General features: G+C 41.8%; 1 protein-coding gene across 5 annotated transcripts in view; it reads left to right on the top strand.

Moving 5' to 3' along the window:
• The window catches only part of ADGRD1 (adhesion G protein-coupled receptor D1), a 259,870-nt gene that overhangs the window by 150,124 nt on the left and 83,815 nt on the right, over positions 1 to 25,931 (top strand). For all 5 annotated transcript variants that reach the window (XM_065568585.1, XM_065568582.1, XM_065568584.1 and 2 more), the window contains 2 exons: positions 20,749 to 20,852; positions 25,815 to 25,926. In XM_065568585.1, coding sequence (XP_065424657.1) covers positions 20,749 to 20,852; positions 25,815 to 25,926 — 216 coding nt within the window. The remainder of the gene's footprint in view (positions 1 to 20,748; positions 20,853 to 25,814; positions 25,927 to 25,931) is intronic.

The following is a 25,931-nucleotide window of genomic DNA, read 5'->3' as shown; positions in this document are numbered from 1 at the left end:
GTTCACAATCTGAGAAAGAGACAGCTTTTCCAAGCAGCGCAAAGCCAGGATCTCTCTGAGCAGGGAACGTTGGAAATAAGAAACATCCCTGGGTAATATCCTGCTATGTAAATGGTTACAGTGAACGAATCTAATGATGGTAAATGCACAGAAAGTGGAGTGAGGACTTGTTAGTTGACAGCAGAGTGCCAAAGACAATAACTGTTTCTTCTGAATCTCTCAAAGCTTGACCAGGAGATGGCAAAGGGTAGCCGGTGTTCATGGGGCTGCATGAGCCAGCATTGATTGCTGTTAAAGGCTACGGCAAGCTGCTGGTCCATCCAGAATGGATTTCTACAGTCTGACTTCAGATTTTTTTGTTTTTGTTTATGTTCATAGTTCTGAGCATCATGCTAATGACTAGGAGTGTCACATTTCTGAGCTGATGACAATGAACTGTCTCTTTAGGAGTTTTGGTTTAGACCTTTTTCCTCAATGCGATTTCAGTGTTATCATCTCCTAATGATTATATTGGAGAAGAAAGCAAATTTGACATTTATAAAAAAAAGACAAAGATCCTTTTATTCCTCTAAGTCTGAATGACCGATGGGTTAGATTCCAAAGGAATAAAAGAAAGTATAAAATGCCCCACTCGACACACACCTTCAAGGCATTCAGGTGATACCATCAGCCCTGAGAGTTCATGCTGTGTTCTTGGCCCCAGGATCCCAATGCAGGCTTATAGTCTAATACAGGGGTTCTCAAACTGGCAGTTCTCAAGGGGTCGCAAGGTTATTACATGGGGGGTCGTGAGCTGTCAACCTCCACCCCAAACCCTTCTTTGCCTCCAGGATTTATAATGGTGGTAAATATATTAAAAAGTGTTTTTAATTTATAAGGGGGGTCGCACTCAGAGGCTTGCTATGTGAAAGGGGTCACCAGTAAAAAAGTTTGAGAGCCACTGGTCTAATATATGACCTACAAATTTACATATATTAAGGTTAATATAACACTGCACATAGTTAAAAAGCTTCTCTGTGGTGAGTTTCATGTCATTTTAGCTTTCCATATTTCAGGTCTCTGTCTCTTATTCTCTGCTGCAGTAAGAGCGTGAGCCAAAGTCCACTGGCTTCGTTGATAGTATTAATCCATTTTTTTCCATACCCAATGCTTTCTGAAAGGCACATACACATTTTTATGCATACTTTTCTAGGTCACTTTATGAGTAGGACTTTGGATACTAAATTATAATAATAAGATAAAGACCTTTGTTTGTAACAGGGCTGTGCATTTAGGTTGTGCAGGAACCTGACTCTCTCAAAAGTTGTGTTTATTTTGCCTCAGGGAGTCATTTACAGAGTCAAAATTATATGAGCTACTGTCTTCTCACAGTGTTTCCTCATCAGGAACTGAAGAGCCATGAGAATCAAAATATTGAATGCTTCTTTTAGAGCCATATTGGCCAGATTATTCACTGGGCTTAGTTTCGGCTGAGCTCAGCACAGCTGGGGTCTATCAGGGAACTGGTTATGGGTCCTTGATTCTCTGGCTATACCTCTACCCCAGGGCAGGTTTGACCAGCCTGGGAGCTGCTCTAACTTATGCCAACTGGCAGTGATCCCCAAGAAACTATTCCCCATGCTGGAATGGGAAATAATCCATTTCCCCGTTTGTAGATGCAGAAACTGAAACACAGTGAGATAAAGAGGTAAATTTTAAAATCTGGAGGCTCAAGCTAAACATGCCGAACTGAACTAGCACCCTTATTACAGCACATGGGGAAGCAGTTCACGGTGAATGGAGGATTGGAGTGCCATTAGCTGAAGCCGAGAGCTTGGCCTACCAGTGTGCTTGAGCACTATTGCACATTTCAAACTAGTTTGAGCAACAGCTAAGACACACAAAGAAAAGTCTTGCCAGAGCACTGAGTGCAAAGAAGGAATATTAATAATACTGCTGATCAGCTCAACAGCCATTTATATAGTTTAGCTGCCTTCAGTGAATGCCAAGAATTAATACTTGTAACAATTTTATTTCAGGAAAGAAATAACAATGCTGGAAAAATTTGCAACCATGTGGCACTCAGATGTTAGGCTGGCACTGGTCTGTTAGCTTAATGATGAATTGGCACCAGGCAAAGCTGAAATTATTTGTGTCTTTATCACTCTGCTGCTATGTACATATCATGCTTGGCTGACATTCAGGTTTGCTGACTGAAACACATTTATCATATTGGTTTAAGGTTGAGAAGTAATAACATTTGCTAGAATTTTGTAACGAGTAGGCATTAATAAAAAAAAAAAAAAAAAAAAACCCTACAAAGATAAGCCAAATAGTCTTTAAGGGGAAAATTTGGCCTTTAATTACATTAGTGGAGTTACATGGATGTAATTAAAGTCAGAACATGGCTAGAATTTGGAACTTGAGCTAGGAAAAAATCTGTTTATCTCTGTAATTGTGTTATTAAAAATAAGGCTGTTATAAATGAAGCCATATCATAGAATCATAGACTTTAAGGTCAGAAGGGACCATTATGATCGTCTAGTCTGACCTGCACAACACAGGCCACAGAATCTCACTCACCCACTCCTATATCAAACCCCTAACCTATGTCTGAGTTATTGAAGTCCTCAAATAGTGGTTTAAAGACTTCAAGGTGCAGAGAATCCTCCAGCAAGTGACCTGTGCCCCACGCTGCAGAGGAAGGCGAAAAACCTCCAGGGCCTCTGCCAATCTGCCCTGGAGGAAAATTCCTTCCCGACCCCAAATATGGCGATCAGCTAAACCCTGAGCATGTGGGCAAGACTCACCAGCCAGACACCCAGGAAAGAATTCTCTGTAGTAACTCAGATCCCACTCCATCACAGGCCATTGGGCATATTTACTGCTAATAGTCAAATATCAATTAATTGCCAAAATTAGGCTATCCCATCATACCATCCCCTCCATAAACTTATCAAGCTTAGTCTTGAAGCCAGATATGTCTTTTGCCCCCACTGCTCCCCTTGGAAGGCTGTTCCAGAACTTCAGTCCTCTGATGGTTAGAAACCTTCGTCTAATTTCAAGTCTAAACTTCTGACGGCCAGTTTGTATCTATTTGTTCTTGTGTCCACATTGGTACTGAGCTTAAATAATTCCTCTCCCTCCCTGGTATTTATTCCTCTGATATATTTATAGAGAGCAATCATATCTCCCCTCAGTCTTCTTTTGGTTAGGCTAAACAAGCCAAGCTCTATGAGTCTCCTTTCATAAGACAGGTTTTCCATTCCTCGGATCATCCTAGTAGCCCTTCTCTGTACCTGTTCCAGTTTGAATTCATCCTTCTTAAACATGGGAGACCAGAATTGCACACAGTATTCCAGATGAGGTCTCACCAATGCCTTGTATAACGGTACTAACATTTCCTTATCGCTACTGGAATTACCTCACCTGATGCATCCCAAGACCGCATTAGCTTTTTTCACGGCCACATTACACTGGCGGCTCATAGTCATCCTGTGATCAACCAATACTCAGAGGTCCTTCTCCTCCTCTGTTACTTCCAACTGATGCTTATAACAAAAATTCTTGTTATTAATCCCTAAATGCATGACCTTGTACTTTTCACTATTAAATTTCATCCTATTACTATTACTCCATTTTACAAGGTCATCCAGATCTTCCTGTATGCTATCCTGGTCCTTCTCTGTATTGGCAATACCTCCCAGCTTTGTGTCATTCGCAAACTTTATTAGCACATTCCCACTTTTTGTGCCAAGGTCAGTAATAAAAAGATTAAATAAGATTGGTCCCAAAACCGATTCCCGAGGAACTCCACTAGTAACCTCCCTCCAGCCTGACAGTGCACCTTTCAGTATGACCTGTTGTAGTCTCCCCTTTAACCAGTTCCTTATCCACTTTTCAATTTTCATATTGATCCCCATCTTTTCCAATTTAGCTAATAATTCCCCATGTGGAACTGTATCAAATGCTTTACTGAAATCGAGGTAAATTAGATCCAAAAAATCTGTTACCTTCTCAAAGAAGGAGATCAGGTTGGTTTGGCATGATCTACCTTTTGTATAACCATGTTGTATTTTGTCCCAATTACCATTGACCTGAATGTCCTTTAACTACTTTCTCCTTCAAAAATTTTTCCAAGACCTTGCATACTACAGATGTCAAACTAACAGGCCTGTAGTTACTCGGATCACTTTTTTTCCCTTTCTTAAAAATAGGAACTATGTTAGCAATTCTCCAGTCATATGGTACAACCCCTGAGTTTACAGATTCATTAAAAATTCTTGCTATTGGGCTTGCAATTTCATGTGCCAGTTCCTTTAATGTTCTTGGATGAAGATTATCTGGGTCCCCCAATTTAGTCCCATTAAGCTGTTCGAGTTTGGCTTCTACCTCGGATGTGGTAATATCTACCTCCATATCCTCATTCCCATTTGTCATCCTACCATTATCCCTAAGCTCCTCATTAGCCTCATTAAAGACTGAGGCAAAGTATTTGTTTAGCTATTGGGCCAAGCCTAGATTATCCTTAACCTCCATTCCATTCTGTGTTTAGCGGTCCCACTTCTTTCTTTGTTTTCTTCTTATTTATATGGCTATAGAACCTTTTACTATTGGTTTTAATTCCCTTTGCAAGGTCCAACTCTACATGGCTTTTGGCCTTTCTCACTTTATCCCTACATGTTCTGACCTCAATAAGGTAGCTTTCCTTGCTGATCACTCCCATCTTCCACTCCTTGTAGGCTTTCTGCTTTTTCTTAATCACCTCTCTGAGATGCTTGCTCATCCAGATTGGTCTACAATTCCTGCCTATGAATTTCCCCCCCCTTTCTTGGGATGCAGGCTTCTGATAGTTTCTGCAACTTTGACTTGAAGTAATTCCAGGCCTCCTCCGCCTTTAGATCCACAAGTTCTTCAGTCCAATCCACTTCCCTAACTCATTTCCTTAATTTTTTAAAGTTAGCCCTTTTGAAATCAAAAACCCTAGTCACAGATCTTTTTTTGTTTATTCTTCCATTTAGTTTAAACTGAATTAGCTCATGATCGTTCAAACCAAGGTTGTCCCTTACAACCATTTATTCTATGAGGCCCTCACTATTCACCAAAACCAAATCTAAAATGGCATCCCCTCTTGTTGGCTCAGCAACTACTTGGTGAACAGAATCCATCAGCTATTGCATCCAGGAAAATCTGAGCCCTATTATTATTACTAGCACTTGTCCTCCAGTCTATATCTGGGAAGTTAAAGTCTCCCATGATCACACAATTCCCATTAGTATTTACTTCCTTAAAAACATTAGAGGTCTCTAGCCATATCCAAATCAGATCCCGGTGGTCTATAGCACACCCCAAGCACTATCCCAGGGGAGGCTCTAGTAGCTTTCTTCCCCAATGTGATTTTTGCCCAGACAGACTCTGTCTTATCCATTCCATCCCTTCTTATTTCTTTACAGTCTACCTCATCACTGATATACAATGCTACTCCACCACCTTTGCCTTTATTTCTGTCTTTCCTAAACAGCACATACCCTTCAATACCTGTACTCCAGTCATGACTACTATTCTACCATGTTTCTGTTATCCCTATAATATCTGGTTTCACTTCCTGCACCAGTAACTCTAGTTCCTCCATATATACTGCTTTGTCTGCCTAGATGGGCATTCTGAATATGCTGGGCGGATATTAACTAATTCATCTTGACAACAACTCTGGAAGTTCAGTAAATATAATCAGCCCCCTTCTAAGCAATTTGTCCAAAGCCACACAGCAAGTCAGTAACACAGCTAAGATCTCAGGAATTCCTGGCTTTGTAATTCCTTGCTCAGTCTACCAGACTGTAGTCTATTGCAAGCTTGGGGCCTGATCCAAGACTCATTGAAGCCAGTGAGAGTCTTTCCATTGACTTCAGTGGGCTTTGGATCAGGCTCATAATGGCTACTACCCGACCTTTCAGGGAAAGAGCAGTATGTCAATGCAGTGATGGCAGCCAAAGAGATCTTCCACCTAGTTGAAGAGAATTAAAGGTTAGGGTTACCTTGACTTACGTTTGTTTTTGCTGGCATAAACCAGAGCGCAAGGCACCCACAGAGGCAAGGCCCCCCTGGGTGTGATTGCAGTAATGCATTATGGTGGCAATCCTTCCTACTGCCTGGAGAGAGCGAGCACTGCCTGAAAGGTGGGTAGCAGTGGCATGTTGAGGTATTTGTGTTGATGTGGGGAAGCATTTTCTCGGTGCCTCTCCTCAGTAGCCTCCATTGGCAGCACTCCTATTGAAATCCCATACGAAGGCAAGTGGTGGTGGACCTCCCCGCCCCACTCCACCACCAGGACACAACAGTCCTTGCCAGTTAAAGCAAATCCAGCCCAAAATAATCTGACCGCTTCAAGAACAGGGTGAGAAAGAGGAGCATAAAATATGCATATGGTGGGAAGGAGGAGTTAAACTGAAGCCTGATAAATCTGATACAGAAAGAAATTCCTGCTGAGGGGGAGCACATCTGTCACAAGGGGCTTCGCAGACAGCAGAAATAAAAAATAATGAGCAAGCCACGGTCCAAAGAAAGCTAAGGCACAATTGTTTTATTTTGGGTAGCTCCACTTAGCCTTATCAGCCAGCGGTGCCCTCTGTCTGGTGCCAAGGAACATGCTAGCTGTCTGGCAGTTTTTATTTTTACAATGATCCAACAAATATGCATCATGCCAGGCTATTTGTACTATCTGTCACATAAATGTCATCTTAGCAAAAGGAGGGTGGACACCTGGGGATATCAGTACTCAGACACCATTAGAAAGAGGAATTGCTGTCCTCTGCAGCAAAATAGGAGCTTTTATGGCCAGGAGGTTGGCGCAAGTGTGACATAACAGTACTCTTTGTGAGTCCTAGAGCATTCATCTGAATTTTCTCCCAAGTGGTACCTTTCCTTCCACATTCTCTCTGGCATTACTGAGACTCCAAAGGGTGTGGGAGATGAATGTGAAAACACCAGGGCTCTGTGCTGAGTAAATGCTAGTTGCTGGTCGAAAGGAAATGGTGCCACATGACATGGTGACTCTGAAAAGTGAGTTGACAGAGATCCCTCCATCTGCGCAGGAGTAAAAATGACTCACTTGAAGTTCACACGTGGACTGACATTTCTATTTCATGCAGTTCCCAGCAAAGTGCACATAAAAGCCCTGGTTGCAGATGAACTGCTTTGTTCTCTTCGCCTTTTTAACATCTTCAGCTTGTCAGAACAAGAAGAAAAGGGATATCATGTCTTTATGAAGCTGCACCTGTACTTGGCGCCATCGCCCATGGTGTTCCTCCCGTACGAGGCTGCAGTCCAATGTACCTATTGCTGGTACTGGCATGGGTGAGCCCATGCCCACCTCAGAGACCCCTCTCTCAACTGAGGGGGAGGAACCACTAAGCCCAGTCAGCAAATGAATATGGGGGACAAACAATGAGAAAACAGGGACTGGAGTGAAGGTCACAGGGCCAGCATGAGGGATCCAGCAGGGAACACTGAGCAGAGAACCCTGGAGAGCACCACATCTTCTCCAAGGGGTCTGAGGAGACAATGGACACGACCTAGAGAAGCTCTGTCTGGGTGCATGAAGTGACAAGGGGCCAGTAGTAGGCCCCAAGGTCATGGAGCGGTCCCCCTGTCAAGCTTCCGCCTCCTGGTCTGATGAATGGCCATCTTGGCCATCGACAGGAGGAGGTGGATGAGGAGCGCTCGCCACATTGTGGGGCCACATACAAGCAAATGCAAGGAGGGGTGGGGCGATGTGCAGCCAGAGTCTCAGCACGTCATTCTGGAGGATCTGAAAAAGTGGCTGCAGCCTGACACACCCTACACAGATGTGCACCAAAGACGCCCTCCCATGGCCCAGTATAGTGGGCAGACCCATCGACTACGCTCTAACCAGTCCCACAGCCAGCCCGCAGACAAACCCCTGGAGGCCTGCAGAGCCATCCGACCTAGCCTCTGCTTTTGGCCCACTCCCTGCATAGTGCAAACCCAGCATTTTGTACCATTGTAGCAGCAGAGAAGGAAACAGAGTTTATCGATATGTGATGCAAGCAGAAAGGGATTCTGTTTTCTAGTGCCCTCTACTTACATTGTGAGCTTTTTAGGGCATGGATTGTCTTCTTGTTCTGTGTTTGTACAGCACCTAGTACAGTGGTGTCCTCCTCTATGACTGAGGCTCCTAGGTGCTACCTCAACACAAATGGAAACAATAATTAACACCACCATGGCTATGCCCACCACTTTCTGACAGTAGATTACTTCTTAGCACAGTTCATTGATTCATGTTTTAGACCCCAATCTGGCAAAGCACTTAAAGCGTGTGTTTAATTTTTTAAGCATGTGAGCACTCCTATTGAAATCAAATGTAAGTGAACTTAATGTGAAATTATCACCTTGATTTAGGCTCAGAATAAAGCCTAAATGGATTATCAATAGCACATCATGGGGTCATTGCTTGCAAATAACCACAGACCCTCACATGTACAGTATAATAGAAAATTAATTGCATTTAAACATTCTTTCATTTTTAATGATTCTTGATGATACAGATTACATCCAAATAAAATATTAGAAATCTTCCTTGTAGAAATTCTTTGTAATACCCCTGGAGGAAGGAGTTTGCCACAGGAGTAAAATATCAAGGAAAGTTAAACAAAACAGAGCAAAATCCTTTTGTTATTCTGACATAAAGCAGGGGTAATCCAGCTCATCAACTCCACTGAAGTCAATAGTAAACCAGGGATGAATTTAGTCTAGTCTGCTTCTATAGATCCTTTTTAGGTAACCTGTAGCTGTGAGAAATTGCTTGGTACTTAGTCAACGTAATAATGTTAAAATCCCCAGTAGAAATAGTGTTCAGATTATTAAAGAAGCTTTTTGCATTTCCGTAACTAACAAATGACTTTGTTTTTCAACCTGACAGTCTGCAGTGCTTGTTCCATAATTCAGAAGGGGGAATCAATCAGTATGGTTCAGACTATCTGTCAGGAACCACAAAAGCATGTATGAAGGGGAAAACATATTAAGCTCCAGATCCTGCAGTTGGAACTATGTTGGTAGACCCTTGTGTCTATAGGAAACCTGGGGCTCTAAAGGGGCACAGAGGCCTGGCTGTAGGGATCCAATTGCAAAATCAGAGCCATAATATTCTCTTTTTGAAGGTAAGTGGATGATTTTATTATTTTACAATTACAGGTCAATATAGGTGACACCAAAGTCATCTTTAAATAAAGTGTGTGTGTGTGTGTGTGTGTGTGTGTGTGTGTGTAAATGTATGGGTTTGGAACATTTATTTCCTGAAAGCAGATACTGCAGTTGTTACTAATCAAATGCCACACTCAAAGAACCTTAACAATTACAGTCTAAAATTATAGCCTTTCTTCTCAAACTTTGTAGCAAGCTGAAATTCAGTTTATGTGCTGTAATGGGACAATAAGTAATGGGACAATAAAATGGAACTGTCATGGCTTTCTCTCTGATCCCTGGTGTGTTGCAATTAATACTTTTCAGCCAGTTTCTCAGTGTTGGGGATGTGAAAATGTCCTAGCTCAGTCATTTTTCCTTTGTGTTGCATATTTGAAAATTAGGTAAGCATTGACATATTTTTGTCCCTTTTTATGACCAGTGACAGTAGCCAAACAGATCTTTTCAGACAGTTTGGATAAGCCTTACCCATCCAGTGAACAAAGACAAATCTGCCACCTCCCTTGTAGTCATTCCAGGCTTCTTCTATAAACAGATCCCCCCCCCCTTTAAATGTTATCAGTGGAGACTTGCCATTAAAATGACCCTTTTCTGAAAATGGCATTGACCCTTAGAGGTGTCTTCTCGGGCATAATTCCTCTACCACGCTATTGCAGTTCTGCGCCAGCGTAACTCCATTCATTTTAATGGGGGCCTCTTGCCCATGTTTCATAAATACCTCATGATCCGTTCTCCTATATTCTCTGCTTGCAATCATGATTTCCATATAGGGACAAAACTAGACTAATGCTTTGGTGAACTAAGGTTATTTCTCCTTAGAAGATATTTGTTGGTACTCAGATGACAGAGTAATTGCTATTTCACTAGGAGGGTGGTGAAGCACTGGAATGGGTTACCTAGGGAGGTGGTGGAATCTCCTTCCTTAGAGGTTTTTAAGGCTCAACTTGACAAAACCCTGGCTGGGATGATTTAGTTGGAGTTGGTCCTGCTTTGAGCAGGGGGTTGGACTAGATGACCTCCTGAGGTCTCTTCCAACCCTAATCTTCTATGATTCTATGATTCTTCTTGGCGAGTACTGAATTTCGAATGGCAGAGGAGAAAGCTCACTGCTTTTTGTTTTTAATTTTTGGAAGGGCAGAAAAACCTAAAAGAACTACAATGTAGTTTAAGTATCAGAGGGGTTGCCGTGTTAGTCTGGATCTGTAAAAAGCAACAAAGAGTCCTGTGGCACCTTAAAGACAAACAGATGTATTGGAGCATAAGCTTTCGTGGGTGAATACCCACTTCGTCGGACAGGCATTCACCCACAAAAGCTTATGCTTCAATACATCTGTTAGTCTTTAAGGTGCCACAGGATTCTTTGTAGTTTAAGTAAACTCTTCTGAATTATGAATACTGACTAAAAAATGCCATTTTAATCTGCATACTGAGCAAAATAACATGGGCATCCTCCACAACAAAGGTGGATGGTCCAAATCAATGCACTATGTCATTTGGACAATTGTTCTTTTTGCAGACTAAGTTGTCTTCTTCTGGGTCTTCTTCCCAAAAATGTTTTGTAATACGGCGCTTTGATTCTGAACGACTGTGTATTGAATCTCATCATAAGACACTCAGTGGGTGATTCTGCCCTACCTCTGGCCCTTATATGTATAATGGTGTATAGAAACAATGAATAAGCAGCAAGGGATCAGGGGAAAATTTCCTTGGTGTGGGAGCAGTATAGGGACAGCTTAAGTGACTGTGTGCTGATTTTCCCTGCTCTCGCCCATAAGCCCTGGTATAGGGGGCATGCTTGGGTCAGGTCATAGTACCAAGTGCCACAGGAATTCTGGGTTGCAGTGCAACCCTGCAGCTGTGGGTAGACTGCCATAAGTTAGAGCAGCTTTGAGGCTTCTATAAATTATGTCAGGTGACGATTTGGTCTCTGGAGCGGTTGAGAATCCAGAAGACTCAAAGATGACCTAAAGGTACCATTATCCTGACCCCCAAATCTGTGTCTTCTGTGCTGTCTCTGAGGCCATAGGACAGAATCTGCCCTTCAAACTACAATGCACTGGTTGGTGTAAAGGGCAGCGTGAGAGCATCCGTTATCTGTGGCTCTCTCTGTGCGGCTGGGTGTGCACTCACAGGCATAGGCACAAATTACAAAGCAGGAGCATACCACTACAGAGACACTCATGTCCTGAAACGATTTGTTGCTGTCTTAGAGCAGATTCTGTGGAATTACAGTGAAGATATAAACGGTCTCTGCCACTTTGAACTAGCACAGCTGTTGGTTTAGCTCAGCTAGTGGGTCACTTGTCCTAGAAGCCCAAGGAACCAGGGTTTTGTATTTCTTCTGGCAAACTACATTATTAATTGGCACAGATGCCTGCTCCTCTAGAGATGTACCCAGCAGTGACCACATCTGCTTGTGGTATAGGAACCTGTTGCTCTAGCAGCAGAATGGAGCTTACTTTTACCCCATGACCCAAGCTGGGAAAAATAATGTTGCTTCTCTCCATGCTGATAGTGCTACATTTTTATTGCTTCCTCCTCCCAGAAAAGACTTAAACAGTGAGCGGTCGCAGACAAACACCACAATTCTGTCTTCTGCGGGTTTTCTATAGGGCTGGCAGAGCTTGGAAAAGGCTAGAATTCTTTTTCTTTCTTTCTTTCATGCAGGGTGGGCCACTGTCAACTCCTGATGGCCCTAAATTCTAGCGTGTATGGTTTCTAATTGGTGTTATTTATGATTTATGGATCTAAATTTGTAAAGTGTTGGTTCTTAGGAGCCTCAATCATGGACCAGACCTTATTGTGTGAGGCTCTGTGCATACACAAAACAAAAAGACAGTCCTTGCCTCAAACATTTTACAGTCTTGATGCATGGTATCAGCTGTCCTGGTCTCACTAATATTCAGACTTCTGTCTTCTATTTCCCCGCTAGGGAGGTAGTGTGCTCTTATGGTTAAATTAGGAGATTGGGAGTTAAGAGACCGGGGGCCAGATTCTGAGGGCCAGTAAGGCTGCTTTCCGTCACTCCATTGCATTACTTTTCCATGTACCCCCTGCCTCATCTCTACACTATGAAACCCACCCTCTTTTGGGGAAGAGGACATTGTGGGCTCAGAGTTCTGATGGAGCCATGCTGCCAGAGGAGGCAGGATGTAACAAGGGGTCCTGGAGCGTGGACAGCTTGGAGCAAATGCTGTCCTGGATAGGGATGGACTCCCCTGAATCAGGGCCTAGGGCTGGGATTTTTAAAGGAGCTGAAGGGAGTTAAGCATGCAGATTCCCACTGAATTTCATTGGGATCTGGGTACCTAATTCCATTATCCTCCTTTGAAAATTCAGCCTAAGAATTTTGTGAAAGACACAGCCCTTCTTTCCCCAACTGAATGGTCCTTCACTGAGTTTTCTTCCCCTTGTGGGCCTCTCCCATGGACTTCCTTGATCTGGCCCTTAATTGTGAAGAAGGAGAAGAGGTATCAAGTCTATTCTGCTAGAAGTAGAAAGGGAAGAAGCGATCAGATATATAGCTTCCAGGTCTGTGGGCAAAAGTAGCTCCTTCACTTTAACAGAGCGTAAATATTATTGTAAATATTATGCTAGATTTACTAGTAAGACCAGACTGGCTGAGAACATTGTAAGCCCTAGGCCTGAAAGAAATAAAGAGAAAAACAAAGAAAGACGCAAAATAATGTGTGCTATGTAACCAGACTTACAAGGATGGACTTATAAATATCTGCCTCACTGTTCTCCAAACACTATAATAATCTGATAATAGTATTTCTTTGCAACTTGGCTCCATCCTCCCTACTGTCTTCCTTACAGCTTCATTTAAACGAAAATCTCGCTGTGTGAAAAGTTTAATGAGCAGATTACCTACTGTTTGATGACATCTTGCCCAGAACTCTTTTAAGAGACTACAAGGTCTCTTAAAAATGCTAATTAATAACTCCGCAGAAACCTTTGGAGACTCTAAGATTCGACATGTCATGGTGAAAACTTTTTTTAATAAGCCGCTGTGCAGCTGGGCTGGTGTGAAGAGAATGCTCCTTTAAAACATGACAAGTCCCCTCTGTAGCACTTTATGTTGATCACTAGGAGTCAGCGAGCTAATGGAGAACATGAATTCAAAAGTAGGGCTGCCGGAAACAGCTGCTGTTGAGTGTCCTCCTGCATAGTGTGACTCTCAGATGCCATGGTTGCGCCTTCACTTTACTCTTTTGGTATCTGATAAATTGTGGCTTCATTAAAAGAGAGTCTCTGTTGACTCTGTGTGGTGGACTTTTTCTTCTTTAACTAGAAATTGTATTATGCCAGTGCTTACTCCTCCCAACAAATTCTCCACCCAGATTTCATTTTGTGCATGTCAAAGACAAACTTATAGTCTCAGCAGGTCTATTTCCAAAGTGAGCCTTATAAAGTAAGCTCAGAATTTTAATTTGAAAACTGTGGTGCAAGGTCCCTAAGCAAAGTGCCCTGGCAAGCTGAAGGAAATCAGCAATTTGTATTAGTATTGGTGGTATTTTGTTACTGTATAAATAAAGGCCCCTCTGGATTGAAATTCAATTTTAGCAACCTTTCTGTAGGCAATCTGAAACATTCGTCTCATCAGCCAGGGCCAGCATTGCAATATCTCTGAAATACTCTTGCCACCAAAGTTAATTATTCATCGCTTTCTTAATTTGATTAAGATTGCATTTGAAAGGTGCAGCTGCAATGGGGCAGTTGGTTCCTAGTTTTTAACCCAACAGGGGGGAAAAATGGTTTCACATTAAATTTATTTTGGTTGGCACCTATTTAGAGTTGATTTACGTCTCGGAGGCAGTGGCCGGATTGTCTCTTGGTGGATCACAGTTCAGTTGTACAAATAGGGTCGCAAAATATGTAATTGTAGGTGACTTCATGATATTAATGCTTCTTTTGAGAAGGAAGGTTTTTATAAAGGCTGACGAGAGGGGGCAATGAAATATAACCTGCTACTGTGGCCGCATTCAGAGCAAGACTATAATTACCATGCCCCTCATTTCTACCAGCCAGTCAAGGAAAAAAAACAGCCTCATATTTTTATGTATGTACCATATAAAAGCAAAATAAACCCAACCCCAAATCCAACACAGATCTTCCTGTTCTTAAATAATTTGGCTCACCGCACAAGGAAAAACACAGGGTGTATTTCATACCAGTAAGTAACATTATAAAATGCAAACCCTATTTTTGGGTAACATTCTCTACAGATTGCATTGTGCTCAGGGATCTTTTCTTAAGATCTTTAAAATCACTATTTTTTTTTTGGCCTTTTTTTTTTTTAAGTCAGGAACTTGTCTTTAAAAAAAAAAAGACATTGATAATTGGAAAGAAAAAGGACAAAATATTTTAACAAATCAGCAAATGCCATTGCTTTTGGTGGCTATACTTGTAAAACTGTCAGCTGTAGTCTGTAGAGTAACAGATGTCCTCAGGATTAAAGCTGACAAAACATGACGCAAGTCTATAAGGTTTGGAAACTCAGCTCTCTGCCACTTTGACGGTCTCTAAAGACAAATATTTTATATTATGAGATTTAAAAAAAAATTGTTTTAATTTAATGCTTGTGAAAAATTCTGGCCTGTTTGGTCCCCAGGTACAAAACCAATAAATATCTGGGGAAAAGTCCAAAGAAAACAGGGGGATCACCTGATTGTTGATGAGAAAAAAGGGACAGGAGTACAGATTAAGGCCTAAAACAAGGGATCCAGAAAGGGGCGTAGAACAGAGAGTCCTGAACAATGCCCAATGCCCTGAAAGAGAATCTAGAGCAGTGGTTCTCAAACTTATTTGATTGTACCCCCCTTCTTTGTATCTGTAGTCGTTTATGCCCCTGCCCGCCACCCAAGCACATGTGCTGATTTAAAAACAAAACAAAACATGCAACTCTCACTAAATATTAAAAACAGTAAGGCATTGATTCAGACAGAGCCAATGATCCATTGTAATAAGAGCAAATCTACACTGTGATTGTGGTTGATGCTTACAAATAAATGTGCACACTGCGTCATGGCAAAAAACGACTTTGTATAATGCTAGGCAAGCTTAACAGAAATGTGTCAAAACACACAGTGCCCTTAGAGTCAAATGCACAGCGCCATCTGAGGACCTGATATGTCTGGAGGAATCAGCTTTGCTAGTTAATTCATTGCTCTGGGTAAAATTTGCTGGGTGCAGTAAGATTTTTTTTTTCCCCTAAAGCCACCCCCTCCCCAAATACATTCTGCCCCCCACTCCTATTGAGAACCTCTGATCTAGGGAATCAGTGAATGCTAGTTTGACGGCCCTGGAGACTGAATCTTCTGTTTAAACACAGAATAGATACAGCATGGGTAAGCACAGTGTAATGTGCCCCAGCTCTCACCTGGAGGGGCCAGAGAGGATACTTCATAATTCCACAGTCCATTCAGTCTTTCGACAGTCTGAAGGGATCCCCAACATGATTGCCAGTTAGTACCATATATGCTGGCGATTTCTGTGATCTGGCACTTGTCTGTTGGGAACTGGATTTATATCAACAAATTGATTTTCAGCCACGGTTGAGCTTAGCTGGATTTGAACTGGTGACACAGAAGTGAAAGGTACTTTCTCTCCCATCATAGAATTATAGAAATGTAGGGCTGGAAGGCACCTCCAGAGGTCCTTTAGTCCATTCCCCTTATGCTAAGGCAGGCTTAAATATACCATCCCTGACAGATGTTTGTGTATCCTGTTCTTTAAAATCTCTAATGATAGGAATTCCACAACCTTGCTAGGTAACCATTACCAGGTTTAACTATCCTTATAACTAGAAAGTTTTTTCCCCCAATAGCCAAACTAAATCTCCCTTGCTGCAAGCTAAGCTGAATACTTATTTTCCTACCCTCAGTGGACCTGGAGAATAATTGATCCTTCTCCTCTTTATAACAAATTTGTATATATTTTGTCCCATCCCCCTTAAGCTTTTCTTCTGTGACTAAAGATGCCAATTTTTTCAACCTTTTCCCATAGGTCATGTTTTCTAAATAAATCACTTTTAATATTAACAACAATTATAACTTGCATGGGGTAATATTTTTGATTAGTGAGTAAAACTGTATTTGTTTTTTTATTATCATCATCATGATAAAGATAAGAGAATAAATGTTGTGCCTGAGGATTTCCAGGTTAGTTTTGTCTCAGGAGTCATCTAGTCCCCTGAAACTTAGAGATAAAATTTTTATAGCCATGCACTGACTTTTCTTTCTTATGAGTGAATAACTTGGAAAAAATATCAACCGAAAATAATACAACTATGAAACTGTTGAGTGTTTTCTCTATAGAGTTATGGACATTTTCAGGGTGAAAGCTGTCAACATGGGGAAAAGATGGAAGATCATCTGGACAGTGAGCTTTTGTTTTGGTATTTTGAGCATCTGTAAAGACTGACATTAGGAAACATCTGTATTTTATGTATTTATGATGGCTAACACCCAAGGCTATATCAACTTGTCTCTTAGCAATTCAACTTTCTACAGAGTGTTACACAGCATGAAAATGACCCATACAGTCAGAGAAGTCATGAAGCAAAATCAGTCAAAAGCAAGGAAAAATTCTTTGGTGAAATGGAACAATCCTGAGCCTTGGTCGCATCAGAATTCTTCGCAGATTGCTCAGTGTTGCCCTTGATGGTTTTTAAACTTCTTTTCTTTAGTTAGCTTCTTTGGAATGAAAAAGAAAGCCTTATGGCACAATATCATCATTATGGAACAGATGGTCATTTTTGTCTTGGACTACAAAATTGTATCACTAGGTATCTGTCCTTTTTGGCAAGGTTACCTGCTTGAATTTCATGTTATGCAATAAGCGATATTAAAGATCTGAAAAATCCACAAAAACATGATGAGGGGACAAATTAAAATGAAATCAGTGCATTAGGAATGATACGCTGTTTTCCCCTCACCATCAGGAAACTGTTTCGTTGTAACTCATGGTGCATGGTCATTTGTGGTTCCAGGTCCCCTTTTAAAAAAAATAGGTATGTTATATTTCATAATGAGATCTATGTCTGGTTGGTACGTGTCATTGAGATAACAGCAGGTGTGTGTGAGAAGGCAGGAAAGAGCTAGTGCTTGAAATATGGCCTATCCATTCTCCCACACCATTTTCCATGGCTATTCCAGTCTTCTGGAATAAAGCCCTGAGCCCCAGAGATCATGCCATGCCTTCCTATAGCATTGCACCCCATTCCCTGGAATTGATATGATAAAGAGCTTTTCTGTGTAATACCCATGCCCATTGATCAGTATTGTTACTAGTTGGCATGTAAACTTCTCCTTGTCTGTCTCTGAGCTGATGGTTTAGTTTGTTTGTTTGAATGATAGCAGCCCACACATTTTTTCCAGCCTATCCATGAGGCTGAAGGAGTATATTAATGGAAAATTGAGTACCTGAGCTTTGCCACAGGCAGATCATTAAAAAACGGAAGTGGGGATTTATTAAGGGCCTGAGATGCTGAGTACTTTCAAATCTCCATGACTTCGGTGAGTTGAGGGTACTTGCCACCTCACAGAACTTGGCCCTAAATGAACCATTTTATGTTTTAATGTATTCCTCACATCAACTGTTGTTGTGGACAGTAGTTTTCTTTTCATTCCTTGTTCTGAAGAATATAGGTTCAAGCCTGGAAATCCTAGATGCATGGAGCTCTCCTTGTCTTTAATCGGAGTGAGAGGTGTTTGGTGATTTGGAGTGTATATGTCATCTTAATTCATTACTGTGGATAATTTCTGAGACTCATAAATTAGAGATGGAAAAGGCCTGTTAGGTACTTCTTGTTTATCTTTATCTTTACAAGAGTGAAGAAACAGAAGGCTTTGCCTTATTAAAAAAATCAAATCAAATCTATGTTTACTTACTTCCACTAGGTGGATCCTCTGTCTCTCATATATTCTCTCTCCAGACATGATAATAAAAGGTTACCTTTCAGTTACAGCCCTTATCTGGATTCCTGAATGCAAATGGTATCCCATGGTAGTGTAAATTTCAATCATTGATGAGCAACTGTGACCTCCGGGTTGGGCATTTTCTGGCAGTTGATGTCTGGCTGGAGGTATGGAGAGCCCAAGGCAGAGCTTTTAACCACTAGGAAATGCTGAGCCCAGCGGTCCTGTTTATCCAGTTGAAACTTACACTGTAAAATCCTGGCTCCTCCAATGAACCTGCAGGTCACCCATAACAAGAGACATGAATGTCCTAGCAATCAGGTGATATGGTCTGTGTGTTTTGTGCATGCAGATCCAGAAACATCTCCTAAATTCTGCCAACCTCCCACACAAACTATTCGTATTGCAGGAGCAATCTGAGGGGGGCAGCACACAGGGGGGCACAGTTGGGATGTTTTTGTAGGGTTAATGTGCACCCCTCTCTGTGGTCCAACATTTTGGCTCCATATTTGGTGCTAACCAAGTCAGTGGCAAGAAATGTGTCTTGTCTCTGGCTGAAAGAGAAAATACGAAAAGGCCATATCACATTTCCTAGGGACTGTCGTATCATAGCAACAGTTGTCTGTCTCACTGCTGTGCCGCTCCGTCATTTAATGTTCCACAGCTTTTTCTCAAGGGTGGAATCCATGCCACTGTAAAAATTACTGCACGTGAATTGGTAGCGTTGTTGGATAATTGCAGTACAAAAATGTATATCTACAAAATACATCATCATTATTGACTCTATTTAGAATGAACTGTTGCTTCTGCATAAGAATACGGGATTTTATTCCCCCCTTTCAAAGGACTTTTAATGGAAAGCTGATTATTAAAGCTGGTGAGAATTTTTTTTGTCAAAATGCTTTTTGTCGGAAAATGCTAATTTGTTGAAACTGAAACCCTTCATGGTGAAAGATCGGTTTCAACAAGTTTCCCACGTTGAAAAAATTATGCCAAAAAAGTTTCAAGATTATTAAAACATCCTATTTCATTAAAACATCCCTATTTTTATATTTTTCAAGTGACACATTACATTTTTTTGGTTTGAAACAACTTTTTGTTTAGAACTATAAATTAGTTTATATGTTAGTTTTAAAAAAAGTGAAAAGGCCATAATTGAAATGAAATGTTTTGAATCTAAACAAAACATTTTGTTTGACCTGATCTAGATTTATTATTATTATTATTTATTATTTATTATTTATTTGTCTTTTTGATTTGTGAAATTTTTTTGAGTTAATGACTTTTTAACTGATTTAGGATGGGAATTTTTTTTTTTTTTTTTAATTCTTGCAGGATGGGAAAACTGTCCCCTGCCCAGCTATCCTTTACTATGTGTTAATACTGCCTGGCTCCCTTAACTAGATGTGGCTTTTCTTGTCACTTCCCCCCAAACTGAGGACTTTACATGGAAAATGAAAACACTGTTCCTGAATAATTTATGATCAACAGCAGAAACAGAGACCTTGTTCTACACTAGCACTTTTGTTGGCAAAACTTTTGTTGGTCAGTGGGTGTGAAAAAACACCCCTGACCTACATAAATGTCACCAACTAAAGCACTGGTGTGGACAGCGCTATGTCAGCAGGAGATTCTCTTCCACCAATATAGCTACTGCCGCTCATTGGGGGTGGTTTAATTATCCCGGTGGGAGATCTCTCTCCTGCCGGCATAGAATGGCTACATAGGAGAATGTACAGACCTGTTCCGCTGTAAGGTCTGTAGTGTAGACATAGCCAGACTCCCTGCCGTGAGGAACTAGAAAATATCCATGTCAAAGAATGCATCACCTTACCGATCACCCTGGTTAACACGGAGAGGCCAAGGATTCAGTGCTTATGGAAACTGAATTCCTTCTTTGCCCCTACAGAAGGTCCCTCTAGGTCAGAGTTGAGGGTGATGTGAGAGGTTCACATTTCTGTTGCTCATGCTTTTGTTTGTTCTGTGATTCTATGGAGAACTTCATATCACTAGTGTCAATCTGGCTTCTTTATCGGGCACTAAAAATACCATACATAAAAAAGATTGCAGTATTGTTTGGAAACCACCTATAAGCAACCATGATTTACTGACTACCTTGGTTTGTCAGGTCTCACTATTGTGGAGCATTGACAGCATTTACACAATGATGTAAGTTACTGCAGTGTGGCAGTGTGAGAGCATTTGCCAAAGTGTCATAAAAGCTTTAAAAAAGCTAAACAACCCTTGCCTTTGTTTGTGCAGCCTGGATAAACTGCTTTCTGTTGTGCTATCTAATCTCAGTGTTGACACTATCACAGCAATGTAGATTGAACCTAACCTCTTTTGAGGAAATACAGTCTTATGAAATACAAGAGAGGAACCAAAATGACACAGAAATCTGAGAGCCCTTGGTGTTTGACTTTAGGTTCAGATAGTTCAATACGTTTCTCTTGCTAGAAATTGCTGATATAGGGATGTGTGGATTGGGGTGGAGCTGCAGTCTAAGGAAGAACAAAGCCACATTACCTGAATTACCACATAGAGTGGGCAGACCTTCACCAGGATATATGGTTCTCTAGCATATTAAATCAATTAATAGATTACATTTTTGTTTTCCCTTTTTGCACAGCTGACGACTCAACACCAGATGGTGCTGTCATCCATCACTTACGTCGGCTGCTCCCTGTCCATCTTCTGTTTGACTATCACTCTGGTCACGTTTGCTATACTGTCGTGAGTAATTTTAACTGTATACCTGCTGAGCAAATATTACCTTGAAAGTTTGGCAGTTTAATGCAAACATTTTCATTTCAGACCACCGAGCTGGATATTTTCAGGTGTTCAAAGGTTATTAATTCCCTAAGCCCCTTTAATTAGATTCTGCACATATATTTGTAACAGTTGGTTGGTTGTTCCTCAATTTAATTTCCCAGAATGGGAAGGTCTTTAAATAGCAAGTTACATGCTTGTAATATATATCCCTGTTTTGCTCTGGTTTTAGAATTTGAAAAGAGGGTTTGAGGCTGGTATCAGGGCTGATCCTGAGGTCGATGGGAGTTTAGCTTGAGCAAGGACTGCAGGATTGGGACTTCACGTTTGCCTTTATGTTCATCTGAAGCAAGGCTGTATAAAGAGGCATGACAGGATACAGGGGCAATTCTTCCTTCTTGTCTCCCGTCCTCTTGTGCTGCAGGCATTTGGGAAGGGGTTATTAGAACGGCCACCGAAAGCGCAGAGAGAAGAGAATGCTGTGGTAAAGCCTCCACACCAGCACCACTTGAACTCTCAAGGTGAAACACTGCACCTTCTGAGGTCAATTTGAGTTTTGCAGTTGCCTTCAATGGGGCCAGGGTCAGGAATGGCAAGACGCTCCCTAAAAGTGGGGCGGGGGCACCGGCACATGAACCATGGACCTACCCCTCGTGTGCCCCTTCTCCCTGAGCCCCCACCCTTGTGCTGCCCCTTCCCCTGAGGCCCCACTTGTGCGCCACCTCTTTCCCCCAAGACTCTCTGTCCCCTCCCCCCTGGTCGCTCACCCGTACAGCTGGTAAAAAGTGGGAGGGCATAGCTTTTAAAAGTGATGGGGACATGGACCTGCCTCTTCCGGCACCCCTGCCCAGAATTTCACCCTCAGGGTTTAAGTGGGATTGAAGGGCTGCATAGGACTTGTGCTGGCCCCTCTGCTTTGGGATGAATTTCACACCAGGCTGGGAAGAGTTTTTTTAATTTTTTGGTTACCATGTTTTTTGCTTTTAATCTGCTGAGAGTACATCGCTGCTTGCTGCTGTCTTATTTCTGTGAAGACACTTCCCCAATCTTCTAAAGGCAACTTTATGGGGGTAACAATGCCATTGCTAATCAGCTTCTCTCTAGGGAGCTAATACAGCTAACTAGTGACCTATTTGGGGACTGATGCAGGGCAATAGTCTTGCATGGTCCTTTGCACAGGGGTGAATTCCACCCACTATTTTTTGAGGGAGCTTTGTCAACTAGAGGTAGGAAAATGCTGAGTCATTCTTCTTCTAGCTGGATTTCCCTGCACACTATTTTTCTTTCATATTTTAAGTGGCTGCCACTAACTTGTACCTAAAATGAAGGTTGAGTAAATCTAATACTGAGCCTGAAAAATTATACAAGAGTTGTCTCAAAGCAAATTCTGAGTTGTCACTTGACCCTTGACTTAGACAGTGAACAAAATACATTGGGCAGCACACTGCAGTATAGAGACCAAAAACCAAGGTCATGCAAATGAGAATGGGATGCACTCAGAAAGGACCCATATAATGCCAGCCAATTTGTTTACCACAGTGAGAATTCAGATAGAGAGTGAAACTCCCAGGGATGGATTCATAATATAATTTGGGGAGGTAGTAATTACTGCTGCATTTCCATATTCATAGACAAGTCGTTCACCTGGAGATACTAGCACAATGCAGCATTATAAAAATATGGAAATGATGGTCTTGATTCTCCACTCACTCACTTTGGTGTAACTCCTTTGACTTCACTGGAGTTACTCCTGGTTTACATCTGTGTAAGTGAGGTGAAAATCAAGCCCAGTGTAGTTAATTGTGAAGAGCTGTAAGATAATTTGGCTATGAAAGACACCAGGTACAACCACATTAACGCAGAAACTAATTGTTAAAAATGAAAATGGGTTAAAATGTCATTAACATAATTAAAGAAAACCCCAACATCTCCAAATTGCCTGTTACTCTTCTGAAGAATCTATAGCCTAGACCCTGATCTCAAGTTTTATTGCCTAAAAGATGGTCTAGATAATACTTAGCCCTGCCATGAGTGCAGGGGCCTGGACTAGATGACCTCTCGAGGTCCCTTCCAGTTCTGTGATTCTATGTAGAACTTGAGAATTGATACCAGGGCTGCCCAGAGGATTCAGGGGGCCTGGGGCACAGCAATTTTGGGGGCCCGTTCCATAAAAAAAAGTTGCAATACTATAGAATGCTATATTCTCATGAGGGTCCCTGTGGGGCCCGGTGGGCAGCCCTGATTGACACTGAAATATAAAATACTCAATAGACTATAATCCGACATTGGCAGATAGGAATGGGCAAGATGATGGAATAAATCTTTCCTGTCTCTAATTTATAGGAATTGGGCATATATTTTTCATACAGAACTGAAACAATTATATCCCATCATCCTACCTTTGTTTTTAAGCAGTTACTCTGCCTCTGCTGCCCTCGTTTTCCAGTGGTCCCTGAGTAGGACAAACAAATCCAACAAACCAAGTGAAATTCACTCCGGTGCTTGTGTGAAAGCCCTCTGCACCACTTCAGCCTCCTGTTAGTAATGTGAAAGTCCTTTAGTGGTCTCTCTGCACTGGAAGACTTTTGCCATTGAACACTTGAGACAGTTAGGAGGATGAAATAGACATGTATCATTGTTTATTATTTGTATAACAGCAGTATCAACTGAAGTCAGGCCCAATGTACTAGGTTCTGTACAAACACACAGTAAGATACAGTCCTTGCCCCAAACACCTTACAATCTACATAGATAAGGCAAAGGGCAGGAAGGGAAAGAGGCACAGAGAGAGAAAGTGGCTTGCCCAAGGTCATACAGCAAATCAGTGGCAGAGCTGGGAACAGACTCCTTGTCCGTTGAGCCCAGTCCAGGGCCTTAGCCACTAGACCAACTGCCTCCTAATTGTTCAAGGAATGATTTGACCACCAAAGTGTAATCTCTGAGTATCCTGTTAAGAGGACCGGGTTTAGAAGCTGGATTATATGAGGCATTTAGTGCCCTACACCAACAACAAAACACTAGTTGTCATGTTTATTTAGTTTGTTCCAACACTGTGATATTCCTTCTAAGTCTCACAGTCTGACTGGGTCATGCATGGACGCACTGTGCCTGGCTGGGAATCTGAGGCACTATGATAACATAACTCATGGAAACGCCAGTTTCCAAAGGGCTCCAAAGCCTGCATATGTGTTCTTGGGCAGTCAGCGCCTTTGCTAGTGGGAGATCTACTCCATGGATCCCTCGCTGCTTCTGACTGCGAGAGCCAAACAGCGGCTGGGAGAAGGTTTGGGAAGGAAAGGAGCTATGTTACTTCATACAGCTCCCAGGAAGACACCTGGGCTGTGGAGCCCATAGAGAAATGGGAGACATCAGAAGACTTAAAAGAAGAGCTTGGACACAGCTTCTAGTCCCAAGGCTGTTTTACACCATTCATGCATAGCATTTCTTTGAAACCATGCCATGCCACTTAAAATAGTTTGATTAGTTTTTTGCTGGAAGACAGTCTCATTAGACAACTGAAGGGAAATGTTGCAAACTAGTTTTAAATGGCTGTGAACTAAGCAGAGTAGAATCTGTCGAGTTCTTTGCTTCTGTACACACTGGCAACAGATAATCAGTTTCTAAGAGTGCTGCAGCCTCACTTGCTTTCTGGATTGGTGATACTTCAGTTTATGTCTACATGAAGTTCATTAGTAGAGAGACACTGGCACTGTACAACACTAAGTTGTCTCTTTGAATTACTTGTAGGACATAGAGAGACAGACAGACCTCTATCTCTCTTCAATAACTGGGTGTCGGCTAAAATAACAAAAAAAGGCAACGTGACAAAAAGCTATTCTTGTTTTCCACCTAGTCTGTGTCATTGTGTCATCTGGCGGCGGGCATTATATGATGTATCATCATGAGCAGTTGGCAGTGCGGCGAGCTGTGTAGGAAAGATGTGTACAGACAGTACTATCACTCATGATGCTAAACATTCAGCCCAGTTACTGAAATGGTTAAAACTGGTAGATAGATTTAATTGGGAATTGGTCCTGCTTTGAGCAGGGGGTTGGACTAGATGACCTCTTGAGGTCCCTTCCAACCCTGATATTCTATGATTCTATGATTCTATGATAGGGACTGGCAGGCACTGGATTAAATAAGAAAATCTGCTGTCCCTAAATCTTCTTCTCTTTTTCGAATCAAATTATGTTGAGGATCTGAAATATTCAGACAAGTGGAGGTTTTTGACTTCCTGGTTGTGGCTGGGAAACAAAGCAAAAGTGCAGAAAGCTTGTAAGAAAGTGTGTTCTCTTAGGATTTTCAATCTGCTTTTCTAGAGCTAAGAGAGAAAGGTTCAGACTTTTTGTATTGTGTTAATGCCCAGGTGGCATAACCAGGGTCAGGGCCCCACTGAGCTGGGTATTGCACAGATACACAGAAAGATACAGTGCCTGCCCTCCCCCCCCCCCCCCCGAAGCTGGTAATCTTATCCAAGTCGAACCTGAATTTGAGCCTTTTTAGGTTCACTCATTCCTACTGAAGTAGGCATAAAATGCTTGTGTTGAATACAAGTTAAAATCAAGCTGTGATGTCGTTTGGGCTGGATTCTGCAAGATGTGTGGAGGGTCTTCTGCAAGGTGCTGATCTGCCTCTGTGCCCACTGACATCCTTCGGAGCTCAGCACCTTGCAGGATTGGGCCCTTTATTAATACTCTTCCACCCATTACTAGTAGTGCTACTTAATGTGCAATTCAATCCTTCTGGTTTGTTCAGTGTTGTGTCAGCATATTGGGGAACCTGATTAAACACAGCTCAATCCTGAAGGAAGAAAGAACTGAAAACCACATAATAAAAAATAACCCTACGCAAATAAATCATAAATGTATTACTGCTTCTTGGAATATTGTTCTATTCATGAGCCTTTCCTCCTCCTTCACCCAGCTCTGTCAGCACCATGCGTAATCAGCGCTACCACATCCACGCCAATCTGTCCTTTGCCATCCTGGTGGCTCAGATCCTGCTTCTCATCAGCTTTCAATTCAGCCCTGGAATGGTAAG

The sequence above is a fragment of the Chrysemys picta genome, chromosome 15, assembly GCF_011386835.1.
Source record: "Chrysemys picta bellii isolate R12L10 chromosome 15, ASM1138683v2, whole genome shotgun sequence".
In the NCBI taxonomy this organism is placed as follows: domain Eukaryota; kingdom Metazoa; phylum Chordata; order Testudines; family Emydidae; genus Chrysemys; species Chrysemys picta.
Note: the sequence above shows the minus strand (reverse complement) of the source record. Positions and strands in the feature narration are given on the sequence as shown.